At 54.2% G+C, this 22,768-nt stretch overlaps 5 protein-coding genes across 5 annotated transcripts; 2 read left to right on the top strand and 3 right to left on the bottom strand.

Annotated features, from left to right (window-relative positions):
* Positions 1-2,677: 2,677 nt before the first annotated feature.
* JN550_005620 (uncharacterized protein) lies at positions 2,678-6,814 on the top strand (the record flags this gene model as incomplete). Its single annotated transcript, XM_049317267.1, has 4 exons — positions 2,678-2,751; positions 2,949-3,136; positions 3,227-6,712; positions 6,771-6,814. 4 exons carry the CDS (start codon positions 2,678-2,680, stop codon positions 6,812-6,814), a joined length of 3,792 nt encoding a protein of 1,263 aa, XP_049172242.1.
* Positions 6,815-8,394: 1,580 nt separating this feature from the next.
* Positions 8,395-9,838, bottom strand: JN550_005619 (uncharacterized protein; the record flags this gene model as incomplete). Its single annotated transcript, XM_049317266.1, has 3 exons — positions 8,395-8,557; positions 8,622-9,517; positions 9,596-9,838. The coding sequence occupies 3 exons, from the start codon at positions 9,836-9,838 to the stop codon at positions 8,395-8,397; spliced, it is 1,302 nt and encodes a 433-aa protein (XP_049172241.1).
* Positions 9,839-12,311: 2,473 nt separating this feature from the next.
* On the top strand, positions 12,312-12,884 carry JN550_005618 (uncharacterized protein; the record flags this gene model as incomplete). Its single annotated transcript, XM_049317265.1, has 1 exon — positions 12,312-12,884. The coding sequence occupies one exon, from the start codon at positions 12,312-12,314 to the stop codon at positions 12,882-12,884; it is 573 nt and encodes a 190-aa protein (XP_049172240.1).
* A 1,529-nt stretch (positions 12,885-14,413) lies between these two features.
* On the bottom strand, positions 14,414-17,088 carry JN550_005617 (uncharacterized protein; the record flags this gene model as incomplete). Its single annotated transcript, XM_049317264.1, has 3 exons — positions 14,414-16,036; positions 16,092-16,889; positions 16,978-17,088. 3 exons carry the CDS (start codon positions 17,086-17,088, stop codon positions 14,414-14,416), a joined length of 2,532 nt encoding a protein of 843 aa, XP_049172239.1.
* Positions 17,089-20,293: 3,205 nt separating this feature from the next.
* On the bottom strand, positions 20,294-21,976 carry JN550_005616 (uncharacterized protein; the record flags this gene model as incomplete). The annotated part of the gene is made up of 3 exons (XM_049317263.1): positions 20,294-20,807; positions 20,885-21,062; positions 21,106-21,976. The coding sequence occupies 3 exons, from the start codon at positions 21,974-21,976 to the stop codon at positions 20,294-20,296; spliced, it is 1,563 nt and encodes a 520-aa protein (XP_049172238.1).
* Positions 21,977-22,768: the final 792 nt, after the last annotated feature.

Below are 22,768 nucleotides of genomic sequence, written 5' to 3'. Positions count from 1 at the left end.
TTGCGCGAGCATCTTATGTCTCTTGTGCCCCCCGGCCGGCGGGCAGGGGTGTTTTGCATCTGATTCTGTCTTCTTGTCGACGTTCTGACTGGACGAACATCAGACAGACCCCTCCCTCGTCCGAAGAGGTTTGTGTGGTGCGTCCTGGGCTGTCCGTCACTTGCAGTTTTGCAAGGGCTTCGTGCTGCATGGCGGGTCAAAGCGTCTGGGACACAACTGCGGCCGCCATCCGGCTGGGGTCTGTGAGTTTGCGATGGCATGGCCCATGCGCAGGGCCGCTTGCCAGATCGAACCTCCAGGGAAGTTGCTTGATGGCCAGCGATGATGATAGGAATCTAAGATCTCGCAACAAAATCGTATCTGCTTGCCAGCGCAGCGTGAGAAAAAGGAACGCTAGTCAAAGTTAACTTGGGAACAAACAGGCCCCAAGTCAAGGTAGGGGGCGCCTCTGCCGCAAATAGGTGTCAGTGGTTTGTCTGTCTGCTCTTTGAGATGCTATATAGTTATCCTGCTTTGGAAGCAGAATACGAGCGCCTGAGACAGGAGAAACACATCTAGTGTCAATATTCAATAAGTTTCATGGTTTTCCATTTTCGCCCCATCGCTCATAGAATTGCCTTCCAAGAGTCAAGCTACGGGAAAGGGAGCCCAGTGACTCCTTTCTCACCGTCATCACTATTCAGTAGTGACAAAACCTGGTGCGTCGAGGACTAGGTTTCGGTCTTCCGCCATAGTTCGTCGTGGTGGTCAACGGTCAAGCTTTCGTAATGCTGGGCATGGATAGCGACCACACGGACTTCTTTGGCAGCCTCCCCCCATGTCAAACTTGCTGCACCCACCTGGTTCGCATAATGAGCCCGGGAGCCGAACAGTCACGGCAAGCCTTCACAATCGTTTCTAGAGTGAAGAAGGCATAGGGATGGGGACGCTTAGGTGATTCAAATCGGTGGTTAGGTACCCCGCGGGTGCTGCTTCGTTTTGACTTTCCACCTTCGCCATGTGCTTTGTACAGCACCCATCTGGCCGGAAGCTCCTGACGGGAAGCGGAATGAACAAGCTCGGAAGATTTGAAAGGAGACACGTTCCTTGAATGCGGCAGGGGTCCATGGATGCTGGATCCGCTGAGCTGAACCCTGCAGCGTTCTCCCAGTACTAGCGGCTGATGGGGGATTGGCCAGCCGGACGGGGAGAATGGAGGCGCCCATGCAGGCGTTTAGTGTAGCGCAGAGTGCGTGCTAGGGCGTGAAAAGGAATTGCTCGACGGGACGCCCAGGTCCCCTGGTCCCCTTCAACTTCTCGGCCAACCTAGCGCCACGAATTGCCTACCCTGGGAAAAGACGCCCGCGGGAGACGTGAGGTGAGAGGAAGAAAAGAGGGGGAGGGGGGAAGTCTCTCTCAGCAACGCATATGAAGTGACGGGTGGGTGAGCTGGGAGGACCGGCACTGGACCCCCCGTGCCCCCGTGGCCCCCCAGTCTGTCCATCAAACAATTTGAGCCTCGTGGAAGTTTGCCAGCCCAAGCCCGAAGGAGAACCTAAATTCTGGCTGTCTCGCAGCTAGAGCGCGGCGCTAACCGGGGAAGCGCTCTCGCCTTTCAAGATCTACGGCCTCATCTCCAGCAGCAAATTCCCAAGCCCAGAGCTAACGGGCAGCCAATGGCGAGTTCGGGGGGTAGTGCCCTGCGTCGTCCCGCGCCTGCGCACCTGCGTGTCCCGTCCAGCTGGTCGTGTTCTTTTTTGCTTCTGGTGGCGGCACGTAGTTTATTCTTTTCCATCCACGACCTGCCCTGCAGCTTTTGCTTCTGAAGCTCGCCCCGAACGGACCCGCCCGTCTGGGAGTGGGAGCTCGTATCCTTCTGTTCCCTCTCCCCTCCAAGCTTGAGAGCTGGGAGTGCGATAATAAATCACCGAGGTAGGGCAGGTAGAATAGTGAAAATGAAATGATGGCACTGGTAACATTATTTTAAACGTAAGAAGGAAAAGGCATCCCAAGACGCCAGGGCCACCGTACAGGCACGGCGCATTTGGATAGCACGATAGTCGCCCGAACCCCATCTTTAATCAACCACTGAGCTCCAGTTGGCCCCCCCTAGTGCTATATCCCTCGAACCCCTATCGATACTCCCCGGCCCAAAATCATTTGGCAGTCCCGCCCTTTCGTTTCGGCCGTCTGCCTCAAATGGTGCTCAGACATACATGCCATATTTCTCCGGATATATACAACTTGCAGTAGCAGTGTGTCACCCATAACTGGACAGAGACATACGGCTTGCCTGGAAAGCCTTCCCGCCTCTACGATCACAGTTCGTGCGTGTGTGTGTGTGCTTCTGTGTGCTTTGCGTGGGTGAGGATTGCTGTGCTGCGGTAGCCCCTGCGGCCCTCTGCGTACCTCGAGTGTCCGGACCTCTCTACCCCCATCGCTCGTCGACTAGATGTCGCGAACAAGCAGCAAAGCGATCGACGGATGCTCGACTTCCTGAATGATTGGCACATCGATACTCACTGGACGGTATCCGACTCCGAAGCACCATCTCACAGCGTGGTGACACGGCATACCATCGCAACCTCGCGCCGGCCCGAAGCCTTTGCTACGAAACGTGCCCTATTTATCCTCATCCCGCGCCTCGGCTCACAATTAAAACGACCAACAGCCACGCCGGCATTCCAAGCGGGCGAGGATGTCGTTGAATGGGCTGGACAATGCGGCGGTCAAGGAAGCGCACGAAGCTGCGACTGCCGAGCCGGGCGGATGGTACGTGATTCACCTCTTCGCTCTACACCACCACAGAGGGCAGCAGCCGGCTAGACATGTCGATGGGCAGGGCATGGGTGCCGCGAGACTTAATATTCCCGGTGCACGGCGCCATCTTCCCTGCTGGCCCTGATCTCAGATCCGTGCATTCATACTTTGGCTAGTCGAGGGCTTGGTTGACGCTTTCCATGATTTAGGTTCCTCCTGAAATACGCAAGCCGCGATGAGGTCGACGTGTACGGCCGCGGCACGGGCGGCATCGTGGAGATGCGAAATGCCATCGCCAACTACGAGGACCCGTCGCCGCTCTACGGCTTCCTGAAATACCGGCGAAGAAACGTCATCCTGAAATACCAGCCCGAGGACTGCTCGCGGCTTGTTCAAGGTACATTGCTGTCGCCCCCCAAAATCTCCTCCCACCTCCCACCGGTCCACTGGGCGTCATGAAGCTAATGCATCCCCCTTTGTCTCACAGCCCGAGCTACTGTTCACTTCAATGCCGTCTGCGAGAGGTTCGCCCCCTACAACACGACCTTCGAAATTATGACGGCCAAGGAGCTCAAAGACACCAAGCTCTCAGCCGCCTGCTCACTCCACACGGCCTCCGGCTCTTCGTCGTCGTCCAACAGCTCGTTGCGCCGACGACGCCTGATTGAAATCACCGAGGAAGAGGAGGAGGAGGAACGCGAAAGAAAGAGGCAGTCCATCGTTCAGGAAGAAAGACCTGGCACCGCCGGAGACACCACCGCTGCTGGCCCGCCGCCTTCATCGCCGCCAGAGCCTGCGGTTGTCCTCGACAAAGAACAGCTCAACCGGCCACAGGAGCCGAACTTTGCTTCCACGGCAGAAGAACCGACCTTCGAAGGAGTGCGCCCGACATCCCCAGCCAAGTCCGATTTCCACGTTCAGGAAAACCGCCGGCTGTCCTCCCAAACGGCGAGACCCGACCTATTCAGCTATTCTACCTACACGTATGGCAAGCCCAAGGTGAAGCTCGCCCCGAGGCCATCTTTGGAAGCCAACAAGAGACCGCACACCGCCGGCACCTTTAGGCCAGTTGCCGCTTTGCCTGCAGGCTTCAAGCTAGCCTCCAAGGGTTCAAAGAGAGGCAGGTCTGGATCGCGGGACAAGACGGACGAAGAGGCCGACCTCGAACAGGACGCATCAGAATTGCCGGCTCTTAATACTTCCATCACCATCCCTGAGGTTCCTGCGGAGTCCGAAAGCACCACCCTCCCACCGCGACCAAACACAAGTTCTGGCGCCTCCGTCCAATCTGTCCCAGCAATGGTATCTGCCAAGGATAACAAGATGACGCCGGAGAAGGCGAGGCTCATGAAGGCGATGAAGATGCGAGAGCAGAGGAAGAAGATGAGCATCATGACCTCGGCACCGGCCCCTATCGCTGAAGTGCCGGTCGCGCCTGTCGTCGAAAAAATCGAGGAATCATCGGAACAGTTGCATGCTGAGGAAACAGCTGAGGCTCACGATGATGACTCTCAGCTGTCCCTTTCCCATGCAGACTCTGCGATCGCCGTGGATCTGCCCACTCCGCTGACAGTAAGCACCGAGGCGACCGCCGACGACACGTTTACAGACTCCCATCCGGCCTCACCTACTGTCGCGTCCTCCGAGATAGGAGAGTCCACTAAAGCCTCTTCGCTATCCGATTCGACCGATGAGACCATCCAGGCTACGAAGGAGGCCGAACTGGACTACAATGACAAGGGACGCGACACGGAAGCCGATCTCGCCACAAACCTGTCCAAGTCGTCTGATTCGGCCGAGCCTGAGACACATGATGGGATTGGTGCACACGAAATTACACCAGTCACTTCGGAGATCGAGCGCGTTCCAGAGGCGCGCGAGGCTGCCAGCAAAACAATCGAGCCCGAGACAATCATGCAGTCCATTGAAGTCGAGGATGCATCCCCCTCAAAGTTGGACGTGCGATCCCAGGAGGTCGGTTCACCACAGGACGGCGAAGAATCGCCAAAATCGCCATATGGGATTCCCGTCTCCAAGTTTTCCAGTAACGACAAATCGCCCACTACACCGAGCTTGAAGTCCAAGTTCTCCACCCAGGACCTCAAGGTTCCGTCCGAACCTGTACCAGCTCTCCCTACGCTTATCACTCCCCCCACCGCCGCGCCGACTCCCGACTTGCCGCACGTTGAGGGCGACCGCTCTGACGCACCTAGCCCTGACCCATCGCATCTCGTCCCGGCGCGATCAGCTAAACACAAGATCTCTCCCATCCGTACCGACCTGGCGAGGGAGACGCCCGAGTCTGAGATATCTGACCCGCTCCTCGACGATGCGCTCATGGATGAGCTCCAAGCCGCCACTGTCCAGGAAGCTGTAATGATCTCCAAGTCTCCAATCACACCGGTCTTCCCATCTACAAGTCCCAAGCGACCACATACCATGGCTGACACAAAGCCACCGCCATCGCGTGCTTTCTCCAATCCCATGCGAGGCCCTCTACTCAGTCCAGGTGACGTATCGTCGAGCTCAGCGCGCAGTGTGTCAGCTGGCGGAGCAGCCTTCCTCCACAGCATCACTCGACAGCCCTCTAACGCTGGGCTCTCGACGAAAAAAGGTACTGGTAACAGCATTGCCCAGCGCATCAAGGCCCTTGAGCAGCTGTCCGGTAAAAGTAGCAGCGAGGACCTCAAAGCCAAATCATCAGCGCCTGCCACAAGCTTCATCAGTGTCCGGAAACAGCAAAGCATCCGAGACTCGTCAAAGTCACCATCACTGACCGAACCCGCTCGGCCTATGAGCCGAAAGTCTCCCACGCCCGATCGGACTAGGGAAGAATCGCCGGAAGTGTCGAGCAATGTAGCATCGCGATCGAGGTCTGGTTCGGTGGCTAGCCGTCTTTCTATGTTCCAACATGGCGCACAGCAACCAAGGGGCCGCCCCGAGTCAATCCAAGTGACTGCACGTATCGTGCGAGACCCCAACCAGTCCTTTCCCCGAAGGCCAGCCAGCAGGGACCCTGAGGAGTATAACTCAGCAGAGCTCAGGCAGTCGCCGCTGGTGGTTGACCATCTGAAGGCGATGCCCGAGGCTATCACTACATCGCAGCCCGAGCCCGCACAACTTCCCGCCGTTGACACACCGAAGGAGACTATCCAAGAGAGGCGTCTATCTCGGGACAGAAAAGCTTCCGTCTCTGAGGATGAAGTTGGACTCAAGCGCCGCACCTCCTTGAGCATTGTTAAGGACTTTATCAAGGAGCGTCGCCAATCCATCACCAGCAAGTCTACTGACAACTTGGCGGCTCTCTCCCCTGCCCCCACTTCCGCGAAATCTCCCTCCCGACCTCCTTCTGTCCACCAGACCAGCGGCAGCAGCTTGGCCCGGCGCTTGTCTATCTCCAGCCGGCGCTCATCCTTTAGCCGGGAGAATGACAATTCTACTCCACTCATGTCACCATCGGCTGTCACAGACGCCAGCTCGGATGATGCTGACAAGGCAAGCCTCGGTGACAAGAAGTCAAAGAGCCGTACTCAACGCTTTATGCGCCGCCTATCCAACTCATTGGGCGGCACCCGAAAGACCCTGACACCAAATACACCCACTACAGTGCGTGAGGAAGACGAGGTTATTGGCGGTCCTTCAGCAGGCATCTCGCGCACCACGGCCCAGCCGGCTCTTGCCGCCTACATGGGCGATGTAAACGTCCAGTTTCCGGACAACCTCCTCTGGAAGCGCCGTAGCTTATGCCTCGATGCGCAAGGTTTCCTCATTCTCAGTGCTGTCCAGGGCGCCGCTTCCAGCGGTACAGAGAAGAGTGGTATCAAGCGCTACCATCTCAGCGACTTCCGCCAACCCTATATCCCCGATGTCGATGTTCAGGAACTTCCCAACAGCATATGTCTTGACTTCGTTGAAGGTTCAAGCCTGCAGCTGGCTTGTGAGGATCGGCCGGGTCAGAAGCACGTGTTAACTGGTAAGCAAATGTCCCTTCGCAGGGTACCGTTCGAGAAAGGTTGCTAACATCCACGCAGCTTTGCAAGACGCCCATCAAACTCATAACTCCTTCGGTCACTAGATGGCTGAGGGCTTTTCTTCTCATACTGAACTAATCTATTCGACCCACCCTACGATTGATACCCAACGTTGCCACTTCACACCAATAATTCTGTGATTATTCACTTCTTGTCAGCAATAATGCATCGCATCGCCAGCATTCTTTCCTTTTGTTATTTACCCCCATTACGCAGTCCGACGACCGTCTACTTTCTTTTCCATTCTGAAGACCGGCTTTCTCTCACCATATGCGAGACACAATCAAGTCGACACCATTTTGATGCGGGCAGATAACGAGTCTAGCCCGCTAGTTTAACGGTTTTCTCCCTGGAGCTGGGACAGACCGAGGTCAACCTTTTCCGTTGCGTTTCGTACTACCCTGCCGCGGCAGTTCAGTTCCACTTTTCGCGTTGGCGAATCTTCTTTGTCCGCTCGGGCGATCTTTTCTTGCATATCTGCGCAAAGCGCTGCTATTAAGAGGGAGCGAAGGAGGAAATTCCTGGGGGTTTTTGAGGCGGAAGTTTTTTAGACCCCGGAAGGCGGGGCGAGTTGTACAAACAGTTGTAAGAGCAGTCGCGAAGAGAGGGGGGGAGAGGAAGAGGGAGAGGGAGGGAGGCAGAAAAGCAATCGCGTCATTGGACGTGCCAGGAGGAGATGTCGACCAAAATCTATGCGCTTGCGCCGAGAAGCCGCGCCGTTCCTGTACATACTGTCAAACTAGGGAGACAAGTCCTCGTGTGTGTAGATGGGTTTAAAGCAATGACAGACAACTTCGACTGTACTTCCCCCCGCCCCCCTTTTATAATGTGTGACTACGAGTTGACCAGGGAGTGAAATGTTAATGTTCGGCCACGGCTGCCTGTGAGGACTAAAATTGCAGTGCCTCGCGGTTCAACACCCCACAAGAAAACACCCGGAAACGGAAATGGACTAGCCACCACACCATATGCTGCAGTGTAGAGTTCGCTGTGCCCGGTTTCTGTGTTGGGGAGATGGCCCTTGAGCGCATACAGTCAATTGATTCCGTGGCTAGTCTAAGTATCTATGTGACGATAGAGAACCCTCTGGCTCCAGAGTATGGTAATCGTAAATGGCTGACAATTCCTGCGTCCCGTCTGTCAGGACTAACATTGCAGTGAAGAAAAAAGTCCCCAAAACCCCATGTACATTCGATTAGTCGGCAATGTCCCTAACCAAGTAAGGACTGCGATTGGTCCCTTTGGCAAAGTTGGACCATAGGGCTCAAAAGTCGACGTGGAAGTGGATTGGTCTCTTATCAAGATGAATTTAACGACGGAACAGTGCCATAGAACGATGTTGGAAGATATGACCCTGCAGGCAACTAAACTGGTTTCAGATGCCAACCGAGACTTCTCTTCACTCCCCTTAGTTATTCTTTGCAATCGGTTGCTTGCAGCGCACAATTCAGTGCCGTTGTCCTGTGCTATCAAAACTTTTGGCAAAAACGTGGAACAATTGGTGTCATATGCGTGTGACTGGAGACACGACACTTGAAGCGGAATTCGTCTCGATCGGAGAACGTGAGTGGAATTGCTACCTTTACTGACGGTGCTATTTTGATCAACTATCCCTGCGTCTCACTCAGCCCTGCCAAACCACCTCGATGATTGACATGGCCGATCCTGGGGGTGTAGTAATTGAAACCACCTTGAACCTTTCGTCGGTTTTAGCGAACAGCGCATACCAGTCCTCTTTGCTACGATCCATAGCATTGAACACCATCTTCATGATAAGATCCGAGGCCCTGTTATTGGTTGTTAGTAAAGACAGTAGTGACAGATTTGTGCAATAAAGCGCTTATTACTCACCATGCAATCCGATTTGTCACGAGTTTTGTGGCATCGGGTTCCGGCAAGCAAGCCTCGTTGACGAAAATCCTCGCACCGCGCTTCAGCGCCGGGATCTGGTTCCGCAGTATCTGCACGGCGTACTTGTCCGGCCAGTTATGGAAGATGTTCCGGAAGAGATACACGTCGGCACCCTTGACCTTCTGCTCCTCGAAGAAGTCATAGCCACCAAAAGTCAGGCGGCCTTCCAGCTCCTTTGGCACGTCGACGTCCGCGACAACCTCCGGCCGATCGAGCGACATTGCCTCCTCAATCGCATTGTATTTCTCCAACAGTGCCTTGCAGAGCTTTCCCTCCGACCCCCCTATATCCACGACCTTCCTGGGGCACGACTCGGCCCAGCCGCAGCCCTCGACGAAATGCTGCACAGAATGGCTAGGTATCTTGGCGGCGATTGACATGGCGCTGGCCGCACGTCGCACCCTCTCCGGGTCGTCCGACATGGAAGCGTAGAAATCCTGTTTCTTGTCCACTTTGCCCTTGGTCGCCGTGGGTAAACCTCCATTCTGTCCAAGGACAGCAGCTGCCTCGCTCGGCTCCTCCGACCCTGGGAACTGCTGCAGCGCATCGGCCAGTGCCAGACCCGCGGGGACCTGCTCCTCGATCAAAGTACCCAGCATGTCGTTTGCCGCAGGCATGGAGGCCAAGAACGCAGATGCGGCACTATGGCTCACCTGTCCCTTCTCGGGCTCTTCAAACAGCCGCAGTGATGTGGCCATGCGAAGGTAGCGCCGCAGGTCAGGTTCTGGAAGCCCGCATCGTGCTGCCAGGACGGAGTGGGAGACCGTTTCGTCTAGAGCGAGGTTCTGTGCGATGCGGAAGCGGTATATCCCGTGCAAGGTTGCGGTAAGGCCGGGCTATGATATTTCCCGGAACTCTCAGTCATTGATATAGATGAACGAGTGAGGCCAGTGCAACTAGAGTTCGCTACTCACCATGGGAAGCATGGTCGTGAAGAGATGCCCTACTGGCCCAAGGACCAGGGCACGGAGCTCTTCGAGGGCCTCCACCAGTTCATCGCGAACTTCCTCAAGTTCTCTGCTCAGCGGTAGTGCGGGTGGTGCTGTGGCGTTGAAAGATGGTTGAGGCAGGTTTGCAGCCTTCAGCCCGGTCTCGATGGATGTCGTCCGGCTGTGTATAAGTTGGGCGAGATCAGATAGGGATCGTGTGGTCGCCATGATGAAAAGGCGAAATATGATGTGGGAGAAAGTGTGATACAGGTAGTATTAAGAGATAAGAGATATTCTTTGTGGACCGCCTTTTATATGTTGTTTATGTTGTTGGCCATCCTTCCACCGAGTGCAGCGCCGCCGGACGTCGGCTTCGGTCCCGCTTTTCGGGGTATTCAGTCGGGGCCGGCCACGGGAAATTGAGGCTCCACTTTGACCAGGGTCGATTCCTGCAACTGTTGCCAAGAGAAAGCTGCGTGTAGTCCAGGTGGCTTTCTTGTTTCTAGCTGGGTCTAATTTCTCGTTGGATTGGTTTGCAGGTGCTTAAAATTAAGCTTGTCTCAAACCCTGCAACCGAACCTAAGCTGTGCTCACGTAGCAGTTGCGGCATGTCAGCGGCCAGACTACCGCATAGTAAATACATCGTTATCGTCAATGCTGCTGTCTGTCGCATTCTTTCCTATGAGATGAGTACGCTAACGAACACACACCACGCTAATCAGTATAGACATCTAATTTCCTGGAGAGCCATCTGAAGCTTATGTTCGCTTGCATATTATCCGCCTCCTCCAGTTGCGATAAGACAACGAGGGAGACGCTCCGGCCTGCATGGACATGCAAATCCCACCACAGATTACTCGGCAGTCTATCAATCAATTCCTTTTTCGTACCCTCTCAGAAATGCATGAGTAAATAGAGAGTAAGCAGGTACTCCATGAAATTCACGTTCGCTAACCTTATACGGGGAGGGCGTACCGCCAATTCAGGCTCCCCTTCCGAGAGACCTATCAGATTACGTTGGGATCTGTCTTTTATGTGACTGAGACCTAATATAATGCTACAAAAATCATCTTATGAGTTTCTCACGAAGCTAGACATATCCTGACCGGAATTTTGAAGCAGGTTGGCGACCAAGTAGGTGCTGCGACTAATACGTCAATATGCTGGCCGAAGCTCGCCGTCGCCACCGCCAACGCCAACAATGTCAAGGATCACATATCCGTTGTATGCATCTTTGATCATGAGACCAGTCCATCCCCAAAGGCGATGGTTCTTAATTTAATCATTAAAGTAGAGAAAGGAGGAAGACTAGGCCTGCAGGTTGCTGAGGAGCAAGATGTTGGGAACGCCAAAGTCGACTCATTGTCAAGAGAAGTCGTGGTCAGGGAGCATCGAACGAGATAATAGCGCTGCAAGAGCAGGGTGATCTTCATGCTTCCTCTCACGTTGCTTCTGTCCGAGTTCAACTTTTGGCTTTTAGGTTGAAAGAGTGGAGTGAATCCAGTATCTATAAAGGATATTCATGAATCCTTAAGTGAGTGCAATGGAAATAGCAAGTATCGGAATAATTCCTCGCTACAACAAAGAAAAGTGCACCAGTTCAGGCGTATCAAGGCGGTGGTCCAAGAGGTAGAAGGCATTATAAAACACCATGAACCATTCTCTTGCCTGCGTGATTTTTAAAATATACTGTCTGCCTTTTGCTAATGAGCTGAAACTGTTGAGCTCGATACTTCGTGAATTTCTTCTATGATATATCCTCAAAGTATGATAGATGTTGAGGAGGATATGCCGGGGGCTAGGTTTATGCATTGGACAAACCTGGGTGTCAGCTCAGCACCGCCAAGAGACTCACGAGGATATTCTCCGCATTAAGCCAGCCTCGGCCGATCGTTTCTGCAAGCTACGATAGAGTTACATTTCCCCAGTTTCTGTCAGGTGGGGAGAGGGGTAGGGCTCCCCACATTTTTAGAGTTCTCTTGCAACTGTGGACTATAAGCATGGTAGAACATATGCATTATAGCCATCGCAGTAGCTCTCAATTGCGTGCGAGGATCCGTGCGTTCCTTGCTTTTGGTTACATCAGCTGCCTCTTCTCACCACGTGCCTGGCACTGTGACTTCCTGTGGAATGTCTGAGTTGGACTTCATGGCCTCCAGATACGGCAAGTGACTCGCCAATCCAGGACCCTTGAGCATCCTCGATGTTCTCTTGGTACTCTATAGACATTTTGAGTGAAGTATGCGCACCAGAAGAGAAAACATGTACCTACTGGTCCCACAACGTATTGCGCTTGGTCTGCATTGGCAATACGACCTCCGCAATCTGTCAGACAGTGGCCTTGAGGCATAATCCACTAAAGTCGCAAGCCGAGGAACTATACTTCTAGATCAGAAAGTTTAGGCTTGAGGAGGCTGTACATGGCTCATCTTCACAGAAGTTGCGATCTGAAAGATTTGCATGCCTCGGCTAGGAACAAAAGAGCTCGGCAACATGGATTGCGAGTCATTTTGTTCACTTCAATCAGAATCATATGGTTGGAATTTCAAGAGTACACTGGCGCCATCTCAAAATAGGAGGGTATAAATAAGGCAAGACTTTCCCCCCTTTTCAGTTTCGACAATCATCACTCTGCTCACTATCCAGTGTTTGAGTCCTAAGCCTGAACATAACTCGAAACGTTCTGCCCCAAATTAGCACAATGAAGTTCTTTAACTATCTCACCGGGTTCGTCTCCCTGGCGAGCGCTGTCGCAGCTCTACCCTCTGGCCTCTCGTCCGCGGCCGCCGATGCCTCTACTTCTGACTTGGCCAAACGCGATGCAATTGCTATCCGCCAGGCGCTTGAAGCAGCCCAAGCCAAGGCAGTCGCGCTTGGGGACCTCTTTGAGGCCGCTACGGACACGAGCGACGTCCCGGGAATTGAAGCCGCTGGTGACGAGCTAGTCGCCAGCATCAACTCGGCCGAGGACGTCGCCGCGGCCAGCAACCCGCTGACCCTGATCGAGGCACTCGGGTTCGTCAACACCGTCACCAGCCTGCAGAACACCATCGACGACCTCACTACCGTGGTCAAGGAGAAGAAGCCGTTCGTTGTGCAGGTTGGCTACGTCGACGAGCTGCTCACGTATCTGGGAGAGCTCCAGACCGCCACCAACGCCTTTGGTACCACCATCCTGACCAAGGTCCCGGCTGCTGCGAGGAGCATTGCCCAGGGGTACATTGATGATCTGAATGCTTCGGTTGCCGACGTTATTACATTTTACACGTCGTAAAGAGTGCGATGGATTAGGCGTCAGGTTAGCGTTGGTCAGAATTGAAGTGATATGATGCGAAGGGGGATGGGTGAAAGGGCGTCATCTACTTGCCATTCGTTAGGCTTGAGAATAAAGCAATCATCGTATCTTGACACGAGGCGCGCCTTTGTTGCGACGAGACAATGATTAGAGAGCGAGAGCTGGCACCGCTTTATTCCTGGGGAGTGACATGCAAATCTACCATAATGGCCCACGATATAGCGAGTAGGCACGAGACAGAGGGTCTGAACATGCCAAATGAGCGTCTTTATAGTCAAGTCAAATGAGCAATATAAGTCAGAGAGCCTGTGATGCAAGCTACATTGCCTTTGTAAACATTTTGGGAGATTATCACCGATCGTTTGTTTACTCAAATGCATAACGAAACGACCCCGAGAATGCTGCCCCAGATCTTGCAGAATGAATGTTCGGGTTTAATGGATATATGGGGACTGAGAAAGGAGGCATAGAAGAGAAGGCATGGGAGGAGTAAACCACGACGTTTAGCTGCCTCGTCTGCACATATCGCCAGTACAACAATACAAAGGGATTGTCTATTGGTAAAGTTACACCGCTGTAGTTACCACTGTTCCAAAAAGTCAACATGTTCAGACAGAGGAATCGGACCTCCAGTCAAGACTCGTCGTCCAGTCAACGTACTGTTCTCCCTTCCATACACAACCGCCTTGCCGTGGGAGCGAAAACAGCCATGCTGTTTCTCCGAAATTGCATCTTGTATGCAAACAAGAGCACGTCGCCGACAATATAAATCCCCTGGTAGCGACCCGACAGTCCAACCGTGTCCAGATCATCAACCACCCTCATCAACACAAAACCACAATCACATCCACATCCACAGCAACAAAACCAAGCAGGTCAACAGAGTAACACTATTTCCACCACATCAGCAAACAGAGCAATCAACAGCAACATGAACACCATGGCTTTTGACAACGTCGCGGTCATCGTCCCCTATGGACGTGGTGCCTACGACACGACGCCCAAGCCCAAGCCCAAGCCCAACCCACCCAAGCCTTAAAAGCAGAGCGCTTTTTGGGGGGCAGTGAAATGCGCTAGAGCGCAGTGATTGAGCTGACAGCTTGGCAAGCTCGGGAGGAGGAACGATCAGGTAGGTATCGATGAATTGTAAAGAGAGGAGATAAAGTGTAGCATATTATAATACAATATCGCTACACACAAATGTTCGAATTCTACATTGCGTTGTGAACTTTCAAGAGTTGAATGAAATCAGGTTTCATCATTTCATTCGTCATTCTGAACTATTATGCGCGTGACTTGAGTGTTGTTACTAATACAAAAAACCAGGACAAAGAACAAAAGAAATTGGTATCTTGTTTCCACGTGCCGCCAGCCGTTCCGTTTGAATAACCATCAATTCCGGGGGGTATCAGGCCTATTACTTCCTTGCTCCGTCCACCCACAGCCCTTTGCTGAAGATACGTCGCAATCCATCGCTACTTTTGTGCCGAATGATTATGGTGACTATACTAGATTGTCACAGTGTTGGCTGCGGCGCCGGGAGCATAAGTAGCGCCGTTGAGCGCGTTGCCGTTGAGGGGCTTCGTGTTCCCGTTCAACTGGCCGTTGCCGTTAGCGAACCCACCGACGTGGCCATTGGTACTGGTAGTATCGTGGGGTTTGCGGGTAACAGCGGGGGCCTTGGGAATATCAGAGCTCTTGGAGGCTCCTCCAATGGAGAAGACCGGGCTCTCCCACTTCTCGCCCTTGCGGGCCAACTCCTTGTATTCGGTAGCCTTTGAACTGATACCGCCAGGAAGCTTGATGTTGGGGAAAATGCTGTCCTCCTGAGTGACAGCGACGTTGACCTTCTTATCAGCTGCAAAGTCCTCGGCCTTCTGCTTGCCCTGGAGGACCTGCTTCTGCAGGGCGTTGGCATAGCGTTGATAGATGTTCGAAGCATTCTCAGGGTGCTCGCGAGCCTCCTCAAGTGCGCGATCAGCCTCGAGCTTAACCTGATACATGAGCTGGTCGAACTGGTTGAACTGCTCCTTCAATTGTTTCTCTGCTGTCTTTTGAATGACTGGGCGAAGCACCTTGAGCATTACAGGCTTGGCAAGACCAAATAGAAGCTTGTGGTTAGACTTGACAAGCTTGATCTTCAGGTTCTTGACGTCAACATCAACCTTATCAATCTTGAAGAAATGTTGCTTGTCAGACTCATCAGCAGTGACTAGCTTCATGCGGAAGCTGAAACCATCGCCTCCGAGGAAGACGTTGGCAACGCCTGTATCAGTAATCGAGGGGAAGCCCTGCTTGCGCTTGACGTAGTAGCTAACGTCTCGCAAATCCATCTGAACGCCGGCAACCTTGATGTCGATGGTGTTCTTGTTCTTGTTGGCAATCTTCTTGCGGCCCCAGCGGAAGAAATTGTCGCTGGCGACCTCCAAGACGTTGGGCATGAAGTTGTCGCTCTCCAGTACGAGATTCTCCACGACAGCATCTATCTGGGAGTCTGAGTATTCAATGCGGGGAATGGGGATGTATGCGACATTCTCGAATGCTGCCGGCAGGATGATGTCGGTAAGGTCTTTGATCAGATGAGGCTTGAAGGTAGGCTTGCCGTTAGAATCGTTGCCAAGGTCGTTGAAAAGCTTCTGAACCGAAGTGGCAAAGCGCTTGTTCATGGGATCCTCATCGAATTGGTGGCCCAGGAACTTGATCTCGTTCACGATGCGGTCGGTGTGGCCGCGGTACTTCTGACGCAGGAGGTAGTTACCACGGTCATACAAGTGGTTCCACTCCTCGTTCGAAGCTTCGTCCAGGATATAGCCCTGCTGCTGCAGACACCTGCGAACGTAGGTGTCCAACGATTTGAACCAGTTCTTCAGCTCCGGATCTCTGTCAGCATCGTCGTAAACTGCGCCAATCGAGGCCCAGAGGTCGTCGCTGGATGTGCCGTTGGCGAAACGCTCAATCAGGACCTTGAGATCGGCCTCAGCCTGAGCCAAGCCAGATCTCGCCTCCTGGACGGTACCAGTACCACCGGCGGTGAGGCGCTTGCCATGACTTCCGTACTGCTCAGCAAGATCGAGTAGTGTAGTGATAGCTTGCTGGTAATCCGGGTGCTGCTGGCACTCGAGGACCATTTTCTGTGACGTGTCAGTGACTGCAATACATCAAAGGGCGGGCATCGGACAGCCGTACCTTGAGGCGCCAGACGAGCTGTTCGCGACGCTCCTGGGGAACCTTGTTCTGAAGATACTGCTTTGTACGCTCGCGGTACTGGGCAGCAGTCTCCTTGACAGCTGCCTTGTTCTCCTTTGCTTGCTGCTGCGTCTCTTCGGGGACGTTCTGCTTGATCTGCTCGGTTGCAGTTCCGCGTGCGGCATTGACACCCGACTGGGGATCCGCACCGGTCTCGCTGGGCTGAGCGGCGTTAATACCGGCATTGGCGGCAGCCTGGGCATCCTTCTTTGCGTCGCCCTTGTATGGGATCGCACTTTGAAGCTGGGCCTTCACGCTCTCCTTGGACAAATTAGGGGCGTCGTGCCAGGTGTTGTCATCGGCAGGCCGGTCGATCTGGGCCAGAGCATCCTCCGAGGGCTTCACCTTGGAGGCTGCATTGGCGGCGGCATCGCCAGCCATATCACGGAACAAGATCACAGCATCGTTGAGAAGCTTTCGGAATTGGCCGTTGGTGATCAGCAGTGTGCCGAGGGTTCGCAGACCCTCCAAAGCCTTGTCGCCATGCTGTTTGGCGGTATCCTTGTCCACAGGTACATTGGGGGTTGGGACAGTGGTGGGGTCGAATTGAGTCGTCTGCCAGATGAAATCCTGGAGCAGATTACCCTCGTTCTTGGACAGAAGAAGGTTCTTCGCCTGGTTCACCACGTCGCGGAAGTCTGCCACGAGCGCCTGGCCCTCGGTGGAGAGCTTGTTCGAGGGCGATGCGATAGCCTTGGAAGCGAGGAAGCTGTTCAGGGCTACATCAATCTGCTCGTTCTGCAGGTCACAATCGGCGTCAGCATCCTGAGCGCCGAATAAACGGGGCAGCCGGTGACTTGTAGCTGGAAAGGAAGGGGAGACATACCGAGGGCACCTTGCCCTGCTGGAATGCGTTGACGATGCCGTAGATCTGAAGCTTGCGGTTGACATCGGCCTCCTTCTGCTTCACGTCGGTGGGCTTGTTTACGCTAGCCATGATGTGTAGGGGATATTGGACACGGTTTCTTTGGTTGGGTTGGAGGAGAGTGAGCAGAGGGCTGAGATTAGGAATCGCAGGATATAACCGACGAGACGTAGTTCTGGGGTATGGGTTATGGGGTATCACAAGAAATTCAAAGGGGTATAATGATTACGTGAACACGAAGACCTCTTCCAGTCTGTCAATGGGAGGGAAAGAAGGAACAGAGGGAGGACAAGGTGGAAGGGCCGGGAGCCGGGCGTGTTTATAGGTTCCAGGTTACGTATGGGCGTGGCCACGGGCAGGGCATGGACATGGACATGGACATGGACATGAAAGGAGCAGAGAGACTTCAGGCGTGCAGTGGCTTTGGCGGCAGCTTGCGAGAGGGCAATGCCGCTAGGAACATGTCATGCAGGTAGCCCGCCGTCTCCAGGTGGGATGAGGATCCTGCTCGCCAATGGGCTGCTGGGCCTGGCCAGATGTCTGATGTCTGGGCCTTGGTCCTCCGGGGCGATGATGCTGATGTGGTTGATGCCAATCTCGTGGAAGCTTGGTTCCCAGGCGCCGTGGTGACGTGAAACACCGTGTTGCGATACGTCATAACAGGTACAACCTGGGAGGCCAGCTTGGCATCCAGCAGTCCAGCAGTCTCGCTCTGCCGGCGCCGCGGAGTCTAGCCTGCCATTGCCAGTGCGACTCTGATCCTGTCTGATCCAGTGCCCGATGCAGCTAGTTGGAATGGATACTCGAATTCGCAATCTCGCTGGCGCCCATCACCACATACGCACGTACGGTACACGCTCGACTTTTTGCGTCCCAACAAAGGTTGCCAAGCCGCGGATATCGACTTGTCGGCGCCCTCAGGACCCAGGGGGGGGGACCGCTACAGGGGGTTGCAGTGGACCTGACATGCCGGAATTGTGGAGCATGGGGTGTGGGCAGGTGGCAGGGAAGACGCAACGAGCCGCGGCGGGACCCCTGCCCCAAAGGTCAAGGCACTCGACTGGGCTTGCCCACTGGTCAGGCTCGGGTCAAGATCGAATCGAGCTTGACGACCTCAAGCATGTACTCGTACTCGTGGGACAACTCCAAGGATTGAACATCATGCCGCAAGGGAGCCCGATCGCGACACTCGCTGTCGCGTTTCACATGCAACGGCATCACCAGCCTGTCTCTGACCCACCAACTGCCTGTCTCGAAGCCATTGGGCCAGACTACCAGCCGGCCAGCCTGCTTGCCTGCAGAGAGACTCGTTTACCAGCCCGTGCCCCTGGTGGCCCCAAGTACACCAAACATATTTGATTTCCTCAATCTACCCAAGTCGCGATGGAGAGGTGACAGAGGCAACATGCATATGGTAGACGCGCCGCGCGCCACGCGCCATTCCCCAAGAGCAAACAAGGTCGCTGTCATTCCGCTTTGCCGGCCCCGTCTTGGAGATGGCACCACAGCCGGACAATCACTGACGATGAATGCCCTGAACAGTCAAGAACGCATCATACAGCGCCTAGATGAGCAGCTAGAGGCCTTAGCTGGCAGAGCTCTAGTCTAGTGCCAATCTCCCATCCAACTTAGCTTTCCCCAGATTCGCCAGTCTATGACGTTGTCGTCTCCGGCCCGCAGACGCCACGAAACCCTCTAGCGTCCTGACTGAAAGGAAACCCTGGCAGCGCATCGCGATCTGCTCAGGTCTGGACACAAAGGTGGCTTTGTTCGGGAAATCCAACGATCCTCGAAAGTCCAGGGTCGGCCTCCAATCTCCAAGTGCGTCTGGCGCTGTCTGCTTTCACTGCTTTCACTGCTTTCAAGGGCTCCATCTGTCATCGGTCTCTCAAGCCTCTGGCGGGGCCAGACCCCTGTTCAAGGTGGTCCGGTGGTGTGGTTACGCCGCTGAGGCGATCGTGCAAAAGAGGAAATGTGCAAAGGCGTCAGTGCCGCAATCGACCAGAAGTGGGCAGCTTGATGCCCACCGTCTGATCGTGCAACACCGATCTACGCATGGGTCAAGAGCTTATCGGGCGCTGCTCTCATTGATGGGCCAAGCGAGGGATAGGCACTCTCACCCTGTGCATCAAGGTCCTGCCTGGCAACCGAGCTCATCTCACCACGTGATGGTTCTGACCGTTGAGTTCAAGTTTGCGGTACCTGCGGTAGCGACAGATGTCTCAGATAGTCACTGCAGATACTTTGGTCTAAATCACAGCTTTCGCAAGCAGGTGACGTGAACGAGCCACGTTACCGGGGTGAGGTTGGTGGGCTACTGTTGCGATGGAGTATTATGAGCGGCCAACCCTGACCCTCTCCCTCGTAGAACTTGGTTATACTACCGAGTAGATGTGAAATGCTGCCGACACATACCGGTAACTAAACACAAAGCGGTTTCTCATTCTTATTTAAACATCCAGTATTGTCCCGGGGTTGCATTTTGTTCGCAATGCCAAAGTGGAATGCGCTTGATTGGTGTCTGCGCCAGAGGCTGGCGGCTGCGGGCAGCTGCGCAAAGGCACACTCCAAGGCTAGACTTCAAGGCAAGACGCAATTCTGGATCAACGGAACATTTCCTCTTGTGTTTTTCCCGCACGATAACTCACAAGTCCGTTTAGACGTTTGCATGAGATATTTGTGTCTCACCAATCATCCTAAAGTGCCTCATGTACTTAGGCACGGGGACCTAGCCGAACACCAATCGCCAAACGTTCATGGAGGCTGATTGGCCCAAGTCGCCCGGATGCGTGCCTCACTCTTTTCTCAGTGGCCCACATTGCAGCGAAACACCAATAACCGACTGCGACGTTTGGGCAATTGGGCATGAAAGGGCCTCGCTCGTCCAGCATAGCCGCGCTCCGTGGCCGGACCCCCGCACCTCCATGCCAGTCCGACTTCTACTTATATAGCTGGCGCGAGACCGAGACATGGACTGAGACAAGTCAATGTGGCTCGAGTCGCCTTAGAAACCACAGAACGCGGCATCTACGAGCGAGAAGGTTCACTGGCGTTTTCAAGCCTCGCCAGAGCCGAAGATAGATGCGTCAAGGGACAGTTGTGAACATCGCGTGTTTCATTGAGGCTGGGGACAGTGATATCAAAGCAATGATAATAACATGAAGCGAGAACCCAGGTATTACTTCAAGCAACAACTCCAGCATGCAGGCCAGCACACTTACCCAGACATAGAACGATGATTTCGGACTTTCGTGTCGTCATACCTCATGAATCGTTTTCAAGGACGACGTTCATACGACCTTCTCCTGCCGAGCCTCGGTGCAAAAGGATTGGCAGTCGCCTCATGCTCGAATTCCATCATATACGGCACCTCCTCCCGCCCATGAACAACCTCTGTCACCCTGCGTCTGGGCCCGAGCGGCCTGCCCAAATGATCCTCATCCTCAAACGTATACTCCCGCCGGCGAGGCACCTCATACCGGCGTCCTCGCCATTCGAGATCAGACTCCGGGTCATCCATAGATAACTCATCAAAGTAGGTGAGTTCATCATCATATCTCCTATCCCTTATTGCATGCCGCCGAACAGGAATGGCATCGACCGTGCGGACCGTGTGCCGTGGCTGTTGAACGATACGTGGCACAGTTCTCGGTCTTGCCTCGACGGCCAAGTCATCGGCCAACTGGTGCACTGCAACCCTCTCATCGATCACTCCAGCCCTGTACGCAGCGTCCGTTATCCTCTCAACGTCGCTTGCCGACGCGGTTTGGAGAAGTAGAGGCGGAGTAGGTCTACCGTACCTCTCATCAGCTCTTCCCGCGTTGTAGGCCCTGTCTCTCATCCTTTTTATTTCGTTCGTTGCACCCACTTGGAGAGCAGGTGGCGACGGCGGAGGAGCAGGAACATGCGGCAGATGAGCACCAGCACCGAGGATGTAGTGGCCTTCATGTCTTGTGTGGTAACGCCTTGGCGACTGCTGACCATGATATCGCCCAGTTCCGCGAGTACGACTCCGACTACGACGCCGGCTGCTAGAACGGCGGCACCTGTGTTTATCGTACCTAGAAGAACGAGATGATCGAGACTCACTCGTGGTGCTGGGCCCGGAGAAGAAGGATTCGTCGTCAGAACTCATAGATGTCTCCGAACCCCCGAAATGACGGTCTTCACGGTAGGGTTTTGAATTCTTCCCGTTCACAACTTTGACACCACTCGACGGCCCGACCTTTGGTGGTCCTCCGGGACCTGGACGGCCCACAGCACCTGGTCCAGGCCCATTAGCAAGATCTCCTTTAGGAGGCGGCCCCGGCTGCTTGTCACCTGGGTGACCCCCAGCCGTATTTTTCGGCAGCCCACCACCCTGAGCTATCGCCATTGCTCCTCTTCTCTTGTTGTCCCACAGAATGCCGACATCGACATTCGGCCGTGGTGCTCTTTTGAAATAGGCTGTCAAGGACACCCGTTCCCAGTATTTCTTTTTGGCAGCTGATGTGGACGAAGACCTCTTACCGCCAGACTTGTGAGCTTTAGGCTTGGGTTTGATCTGCCCAAGTGGGACCCTGTCACGCTTCATAGCGGTGCAGAAATCGACTGGCCTGAGCTGGTGATCGAACTGGACAAGGGTCCAAAGATAGTTTGGGTCGCCATCATTGTGACCGAGCTCGATCATTGTCTTGTCCAACTGGTAGAGTAACGCTGCACCCAGGGTCTTCTTCTTGCTGGAGACATCCAGAGTCGTTTGGTCTAGGCGGTGGATTTCGTGTTCAATGTCTTTTTTAGACATTCCCTGTATCGTGGTACGGATTGCTCTTTCCCAACTAGTTTTATTACGGTCGTCGTTGTCATCATGGTACTGCTGATGGTCGAAGATCTTTTCGAATCGCATGGGATAGTATTCGGTGCAGTCCGCTCGCATATCCGCTTTAGACGCGAATCGATGGCTAATATCCGAGACATCCATGATTTGACGAAAACGCAGGTCTACTGGTATTGCATCCCTTGGAAGAGGAGGAGGAGGGGGAGGATGAATCTGCATTGGGGGGCCCTGATGACCAGGACCTGCTGGTCCGGTTGGGTGCGGCGGCGGCGGAGGCCCTGCTGGTCGCCTTTGTCCCGGCGGTGGCGGCGGCGGCGGCGGAGGAGGATGAGACCCTGGGCGAGGGCCAGTACCAACCCTGGTCTGGATAACTCCATGGTCGGCCATGATGTACAAGACTACCCGATATCACGACCAAAACCTTCGGGGGCTGTTGGTTGACTTCAAACGAGTTAATCGGCAAGACGAATGACACCCGGCGCTTTCAATTCGGGCGAAGAGGGGCGAGCTTATACTTGCTAAGATTCCGGGGAACCGTACCTCTTAGCGACGGATTCCAGCCCAGCAAATCGCTGGTCAGCATTGAAGGCAAGGTGGTGGGTTGGAAAGCAAAACGAGGCGAGCAATCTCCCTACGCTTGTTGGCAAGTTGCGGGGGCTCCTGTTATAACCAAGGGGAGGTGATGACGAGCGGGGTACGAGTTGAGGACAAAATGCTGTGAGCAAGCCAGCGCAGGCCAACGATGAATGATGCACACAGATTTAAAAACACAGTCGGTGTTGCACTGCAGTACTTGTAAGTGAAGAGTCGGCTTGCTTCCAGATTCCTTGACTTTTTATTTTCATCTAGATGGCTACCCAATCTCATGGCATGCGTCGATCGACTGCAGCAGTGCAGCTGCGGTATCACCTTTCGATGGCTGCACCTATCATCCTG

This window comes from Neoarthrinium moseri (assembly GCF_022829205.1).
Source record: "Neoarthrinium moseri strain CBS 164.80 chromosome Unknown scaffold18_Wmoseri_CBS_16480, whole genome shotgun sequence".
NCBI classification, from domain to species: Eukaryota; Fungi; Ascomycota; class Sordariomycetes; order Amphisphaeriales; family Apiosporaceae; genus Neoarthrinium; species Neoarthrinium moseri.
The sequence above is the reverse complement of the archived record's forward strand: the minus strand, read 5'-3'. Positions and strand labels throughout refer to the sequence as shown.